The sequence below is a fragment of the Trypanosoma cruzi genome, genomic scaffold, assembly GCF_000209065.1.
Source record: "Trypanosoma cruzi strain CL Brener 1047053516851 genomic scaffold, whole genome shotgun sequence".
Lineage (NCBI taxonomy): Eukaryota > Euglenozoa > Kinetoplastea > Trypanosomatida > Trypanosomatidae > Trypanosoma > Trypanosoma cruzi.
Genome location: NW_001849577.1, coordinates 636,061 through 643,449, shown reverse-complemented (window position 1 = coordinate 643,449; position 7,389 = coordinate 636,061). Strand labels below are relative to the sequence as shown.

The 7,389-nt window shown below is 49.0% G+C and overlaps 3 protein-coding genes across 3 annotated transcripts, besides 10 other annotated features; all 3 read left to right on the top strand.

The window, feature by feature from the left end:
• On the top strand, positions 1–2,265 carry Tc00.1047053510753.30 (hypothetical protein, conserved; the record flags this gene model as incomplete). The annotated part of the gene is made up of 1 exon (XM_800045.1): positions 1–2,265. A coding segment is annotated over one exon (2,265 nt), but the record flags the coding sequence as incomplete, so codon positions are not given.
• Positions 1–7,389: a sequence feature (heterozygous, Esmeraldo-like haplotype).
• Positions 2,336–2,367: a microsatellite.
• Positions 2,966–2,995: a sequence feature (AT_rich).
• Positions 3,083–3,126: a sequence feature (CT-rich).
• Positions 3,114–4,496, top strand: Tc00.1047053510753.20 (hypothetical protein, conserved; the record flags this gene model as incomplete). The annotated part of the gene is made up of 1 exon (XM_800044.1): positions 3,114–4,496. One exon carries the CDS (start codon positions 3,114–3,116, stop codon positions 4,494–4,496), a length of 1,383 nt encoding a protein of 460 aa, XP_805137.1.
• Positions 4,668–4,698: a microsatellite.
• Positions 4,744–4,773: a microsatellite.
• Positions 4,787–5,051: a mobile genetic element.
• Positions 5,476–5,510: a sequence feature (AT_rich).
• On the top strand, positions 5,739–7,389 carry Tc00.1047053510753.9 (helicase, putative; the record flags this gene model as incomplete). Its single annotated transcript, XM_800046.1, has 1 exon — positions 5,739–7,389. A coding segment is annotated over one exon (1,651 nt), but the record flags the coding sequence as incomplete, so codon positions are not given.
• Positions 6,262–6,292: a microsatellite.
• Positions 6,348–6,404: a microsatellite.

Genomic DNA, 7,389 nt, shown 5'->3' with positions numbered 1-7,389 from the left:
GATAAAGAGATCTTTCTGTGTTCGTTCATGATAATTCTCAGCAATACTTGCTGGAATATGACCAAGAGGCAGGGCTTGGTTCTCTGTTTGGTAGCAGCGAACGAGGCGTGGCTACAGATCTTAAGCAATATTGGCTTTGTTCTGGTGTTGGATGTCGCTCAGTCTGCAGGTGGTAAGAACAGTGGTACCGATGATGAGAAGGATATTGTCGCAAGTAGGAGCGATGTGTCTAACATCACACTGTTTATTAATCCCACGGCCGAGAAGCCGGTGTTTTTGGAGGTGCAGAAACTTCGTGCCTCTATGTTCTTTGCATACGACTCCCTGTATCATTTTCGAACGGTGATCTCACACTTTTTGGGCGGCAATGATCTTGCCTATTTGCCCTCACCTCATCTGCTTGTGGAACGGAGTGGGTCAAGATTCGAGTGCATCATTCAATCCAATTGCGTCAATAAGGGAAAACATGCGGCCTTCGCTTGTCACCGCGTGCCTGATTATGTGCCTCGTCTTCATCAGCTGCTTGAAACGTCCGTGTTGAATATTGGGCTTGCTTCTAGTGTTGTTGCGGCCGGAGGCGAAGTGGCGTCGAAGGCGGGTTTGCCAAAAAGAAGCCTTGCGACAAATTCCTTGGAGGATTTTGATATTATTGAAAGTGCTGAGCTTGAAGCCTCAATTGCGCCTGTCTGGGAGACTTCTGAGAATGATTCTATAAATTTGATAGGGCGATCCAAATATACGAATTTCTTATCCATATACGGGGCCTGGTGTGGCGCATCATCGGAATATGCACAGAACCGGAGGTGTGTCCCGCGCCCATTGCCGCCAAACAACTTGGTGTCGATGGAGATTCACCTCTATGACTGTGACGTTATTGCACATTTGTATGGTGGAGAGGATTTCATTCACTTTGATGTGCCTCAAAGTTACCTCCACACCATACAGCGCTTTGGTAACATGGAGGAGGAGGTGCAGGAGCCCTCCGTGCTGTGGAGTGGGATGGACTCAGACGTGGAGCTTCACCAGGGAAGACGCGAGGGACGACGAAGCGGATTCCTTGGCGTTGGGCGAAGACAGGACGAGTACGTTGTTGGCCGCTTCACTGGTATCCGACTTCAAGTGGATTTGTTTGTTCCCGGAAAGGCGAACTTATTGCAGGTGTATTTGTCCGTGCGGGACGGAGAAGTGGTGGATTGCATCGAGAAGAGTTCTGTTCGCACGCTATTTATGGCATCCCTTCCGCCATCTCTACGTGACCATGATGGCGATTTGTTTGAGATGAAGTGGACGACAGTTGTACCGCGGTCTTCTTCAATGAATGCCGGGATGGTTGTTGTAGGGAAACCGGAGGAGCAGCTTATTGTGCGGTTGCAGCCAGTCACTGTTGCCGTGCACCGACGTGCCATGAATTTGTTGTCTAAATTTATTGAAGACCCGGAAACTCTTTCCAACGAAAGTATTGCTTCGGATGACGTGCAGTCTCAGACACTTTTCTTCAGTAAGATTGTCGTATTTCCAGTGCAACTGATACTCTACGTCTATTTTGAGGGCCACGACACCTCTCGAGCCACTCGTATGGACATGTTTGAACTCTGCAACTTTCTTTTGCCTTCTATTGAGCGGGCGCAGATCAAGGTGCCGCTTATCCTTGTCACGGCATGCCCTCTCCACCGTGTCGGGGACCGCATTTTAGACCTTATGCGGGAACAGATACTCAATTTCCATGGTCTTTTCATGCTTCTTTGCGGGGTGCAGCCGCTGCAGTTGGCGTCAAACGTTGGGACGGCAGGCGTGGAGATTCTTTTTGCTCCTCTCAATGAATATCGTCGCAACAGACGTTTTTTCTCTGCCCTTTCCGCCGCTCTTCGCAAATTTCTCTTTACACTTGTCTCTCAATCACTCAACAGCGCGGTGGCGGTTTCGCGACGGGCACATAACACGACCTCCTCCGTGATTACTTCCGTGTTGCCAGTGAGTGAATTGTCGCCCGTGTCGCGTGGGTCGCAGCCGGTGAGTCTTTTGGAGGGTTTGAAGCGTGGCTTTGCGGAGCTTCTTCAAGGACTTCGCTTGGCCTCTAACGTTGCCGCCTATTGCTTGGGGCCACACGGAAGTCCTGTGCGTTTACCGCTGGCGGCTTCACTGGTTTTTGATGGATTTATGCGTGGGGCACTTGAGGTGATGTGCGGGATACGCAACGTGGTTGCCCCGGAATTATATGGGCAGGAGAAGAAAATTTTCAAGGGAAAACGGCGGAAGATAACATGAAATGTGGAGGGGCGGGGGAGAAGGAAGGATGTGCAATAGGACATTGTTTCATTGAGACGAGTTGTGATGCTTTTTCTCCTCTTTTTTTTTTTTTTTTTTTTTAGTGGTTGTGTGGACTATCTTTGGTTAATGTATATATTGGCAAGTGGGAGAGAGGAAGTGAAGGTAGAGGACTGCGTAGAAGCAACCGTTCTTCTTGGTTTCTAGGGAATACACTACAGAGACACACGCATGATCTCAGTTTCAATTAGTTCTAGAACCATGCTGTGCGTCTTTTTCTTTCTTTCTTTATCTTTTTGTTTTTGTGTGTACATTTCTGCTCTTTTACTTTTACCTTTTTTTGATGCCAGTGGTGTTTTCTTTCCCCCACCAACTTCCGCTCTGTTTGTTACCCGCCTGCACTTTTGCCTTGTGGAAAGTTCATTTTTTTTTTTTTTTTTCTTTACAAGGAGACGTGACGATTTACAAAGTTGATCTCTTCTGTTCTGCTTCTGCCGTATATTTCCCGATGAGGCTTTACCTCTCGCCATTCCTTTTTTTTTTTTTTTTTTTGTGGCTTGCGCGAGTAGTGTGTTCGCCCCGTCTTGATTTGACTACTGCTGCTGCTGCTGCCTTGTTTTTTTACCATCGAACTGCGGAGGCATGAGCGGCTCCCACACGGGTGGGATATGCACTGCTGCGTCGGATACCTTCTCTTTTGTTAATTTCTAATTTTTAATTTTTAATTTTTGGTTGCGGTGGGGTGGGTGGAGGCCTGCGTGCGTGTGTGCGTTACGACTGTTTGCGGCGAAGGGAGGAGGGCGAACAAAAGATTACAAAAGGAACGGAAGGAAAGGCAAAGAAAAAGAATGGAAGGAAAGGTTGTGGTGCTGCTCCGAACGAGCAGTGTTGCACGAGCCCCCATCTACAAACACCTCCGGGAAAAGGGCGTTATTTTTGTGGTCGTCCACCCGGTGCGGCCGGCCGATGCGTTTGATGGGGTCTTTCATTATCGTCTGCAACACGACACAAATGACGTGGATGCACTTGAACCCATACTTAGGCGTTTTCTTACGCAGCACGAATTGTTACCGGATGCAATCATATCGTTTGATGAGTACGGTATCTACCCTGCAGCTGTGTTGTCTCAGCGCATGGGGTATCGTCCCATTCCACTGCCACCAGAAAAGTTACGAAGGACATGTGTAAAGTCCTTACTTCGCGAGGACTGTGCGAGGGAAGGCATCGCGTCTCCGAAAGCGGGGGTTTTGACCCGCCCCCAAACAGCATCAGTAGAACTAGTAGCGCACATTCAAGAGACTCTGAAAGCGGCGGGAGTGACTTTTCCTCTTGTGTTGAAGCCTTCCCCTGGGGCAGGGAGTATCTTGGCAAAACTCTGCTACGGTGTGGAGGACGTGCGGGATCATGCGCTCTTGATGTGGGATGCTTTTGCCTCGCATAGTGATATGAAGCATTTGACAGCCGTCCTTAACCCTGCGGAGGGGATGGAGAGGGTGGAAATACTGTTCGAGGAGTACATTGGCGGCCAGGAAGTTGATTTGGACTGTTGTGTAGAAAATGGTAATGTTGTTTTCTGCTCCATCTCCGATAACTTTGAGGTCCATCCGCCTTATTTTCTTGAGGAGGGAGGACTGTGCCCCACGGCACTGCCAATGTACGAGCAACGAGAAGTAATGAGGCTATTGGATAAATTTGTGGTACTCCACGGCAAGGATCTTCATGGTGTTTTGCATTTTGAGGCAAAATATGACTTTGAACGACGCCAGGCGTATGTAATTGAGGTGAATTGTCGACTAGGGAGTGCGGAGACAAACAGCATGCTACGAACCTGCTACCGTGGCCTGCAGCTGGGTGAGTCACTGGTGCGGTGTGCATTGGGGTTGTCAGTAAGAGAGCAGCTTTTTCTCCTCTACCCGGAGAAACTGGAGGAGGTAGGCAGCAACGAGAATGAAGCGAAGGATGCCTTTTTTCCGCCGAGTTGCTACTGTGCTTCTGTAAACATCTATCCTTTTCATGAGGGGAGTTTGGTGCGGCTGGAGGTGCCCGTATCTGGAAAGGGACTTGTTGACTATGGAGTAGCTGCCGAGCCAGGGGCTTTGGTGGCGCCACCGCCAAATTCGTTTACTTTCCTGGCCTGGATGGTCGCCCAAGGGACGACGGCGGAAGAAGCGACGATGGCAATTGCCCATCTCACAGAAAACTTTGTGCAAGAAATATCTGTGGCCCAATGAATGCCCTGTTTGCGGAGAGTAGAGACGGCAGACGGGGGGGGGGGGGTAGAAGGAGTGGTTGTGACAAATTATGGAGGTTTCTTTGAAAACGCAACGAGAAGGTGACAAGGGGAAGCAAAAAGTACACATAAGTTATTAATGCCGATGTCAAATACGACTCTTTTTTTTTTTTGTGTGTGTGTGTGTGTGTGTGCCTGTGTGTTCTGTAGTCATTGCATCAATGATGCACACAAACACCAGCAGAAGCAAAAAAAGAAACAAAAAAAAAAAAAAAGAACGGGCATGCTTCCAGGAGCTTGTAGAGAGAATGATCGCGAGGGAGGCTGGTTGTCTGGATTAATATATTCTCTTGATAAAACGAATATATTTATTTACGATGCTTGCCCATGTTATGAATGCTATAAAACACCGCGATGGAAGGAGTCGAGGAACCGATAACGGCAAGACGAATGCTTTTTTTGTTTTGTCATCTCACTCATCCTTTTTTGATTTCCACCTTGTGGCGGGGTCTTGTGGTTGGAAGAGCCCAAAATTTTTTCACTTCGCGATGAATAAACATCATCCATCTGAATAGACTGCGCCGTGTCACGAGAGTGGCTTTCCGAAACCACATGTATTTAATTGGAGCAAGCATTGAGGATGTGGCGAATCCGCTGCCTCTCCATTTACCTCTTTTTTTCCCATGCTATTGGACATAAATATTTTCTTGATTTGGGCGGCCGTCCAGGCGGATCTTTTGAACGCCAAACGCGTGTGTTCTTTTTTTATCTTTGGTTAAATATGTCCCTACTTTCTGCCACCACATTGACGCCGCCGCCCCGTGCTGTATGCTTGTGAGCCGTGGCGGGAGCGTGGGGCGAAGTTATTTGCGCGTACGAGAGGAATGCATGCCTCTTTGCACATTCTAACTCCACCCACGTCTTTTGTGGGTTTTTTTGTTGATGCTTTTTTGTGGACTGCCGCTGCGGCACTTGGTCACTTTTTTTTTTTTTTTTGTACATTTTTTTTTTTAATGCATATTTTTTACTGCGCGGGCAGTGTTTCTTTCACTCTCTTTCAATTGTGAGGGACAACTGCCCGAAGAGAAGGAGAGGAGGGAGAGAGAAGCCAACGGTGGCGCGGGCACTACACGCATATACAAATTAGGTATCCACATCCACACACGAGCCCAGTGGCCACGTTATTAGCAGGGTGTGGGGCGTAGGTGGTCGAAATTTCACGTGTTGCCACGGCACTGCGCAAATGTACACGCTCAACTCTACTTCTATGCGCCGATCTCAGCATTTGCTACAGAAGCAGCACGAAGAGAAACCATTACGGCAAGTGGCGCAGGCGTCATCGCCGCATGGGGGAATAGATGGTACGAAAGGTCTTAACGTCCCTCCTTTTGCACCAGAATTTATTCGTGGCAATCCATCGTCGGTGCCTTTGAGCACTGCTCACTCCACTGGAGTCGATATAAAATGGGCGCCGTCACCGGTAGCACCAAAACCGCCCCCACCGGTTGGCATGAACACATACGGAGCGGCGGATCCATCGGGCGCCAGCTGGGAAACGGCAAAAAAGGCAGGGACAAATTCAGTGTCGCCAGGTGTTTTACTGCGACAGCAGAGGGTGCAAGAAGAACTTGCTCAGGAGAAACTTAGGGTTCAGCAGGAGATTGCTCTTCAGCAACAGAGGTTGCAGCAACAAGAACTCTCTTTGCTTTGCCTCTCTCAGCGGCAAGGAGATGAGCGTGGTGTGATACAGCAGCTGGCAAAATTGAAGCAGCAGCAGCAGCAGCAGCAGCAGCAGCAAAGGACGCATGATCCGGTTTCTTCACTGCACCACGTAAGCCGGCCGCAGTTCAATCAGCAGCAGCAGTCAGCTCAATTACAGCAGCATCAGCGACAGCTGAGACAGCAGCAGTCAATAATGACGCAAGAGGGAATTTTGCCGTTGGGCGAGCAATGGGTAGACTCGAAAGCAGTGGCGCATTCATTGCCTCAGCCATCGCAACAACAAGGGGGAGTGCGGCGAGGCAATCGGGATTTTGGGCTCCACCGCCAGCAGCAGATCTACAGAAACCAATCAATGGGACGAAAGTGGGAGCCCATAAGCGAAGCTGACTTTGGTCACAGAACTGGGTCTGGTGATAACCGGAAGGATAGTCCTTGTGGAGTGAACGGCGCAGGAACGGTAAATCATATATTGCCATCCCTTTCTGATGAGGAGATTTTGCACAAGTTTAAAAGCCTTTACGCCCTTCAAACCGATGACGAGGGGGGTGCAGAGCACCTTCGGGCGCAAGCGAGCACTGCACTTGGCGTTGTGGGGACTCTTGACGTTGAAAAGTGCCGAAAGCTGATTCGGGACCACGACGTCACAATTGTTGTGACAGACACAGGCACAGGCAAAAGTACGCTCATCCCAAAGGCCATCCTCGATGGACAGCCGGATGCCAAGGTGGTAAACGCCCAACCAAGACGCACGCCCGCAATTAAATTGGCACAACGCGTCGCCGCATTGTACGGCGAGAAAGTTGGAAGAAAGGTAGGCTACTGGGTGCGGGGGGAACACGTGGGAACGTTAGGTGAAACCCCAATTATGTATGTGACAAATTACACCCTTTTTCTACACTTGATTCACAATTCTCCTAATGATATTGGCATTACACACGTTATATTTGATGAATTTCACGAGCGTACTACCGAGGTTGAGGTACTTCTTCTTATGATGAAGCTCGTGATGCTACGTAATCCGGGAAAATTAAGACTGGTGCTTTGCAGCGCCACTGCAGAGGTATCTAAGTGGAATTGTTTCTTTGAGAATTTGTCAGTAGCTGAATATTCCAAAGCCAATGCCATGTATCCCATTCATGATTATTACTTGGAGGATGTTAGCAAACTTATTG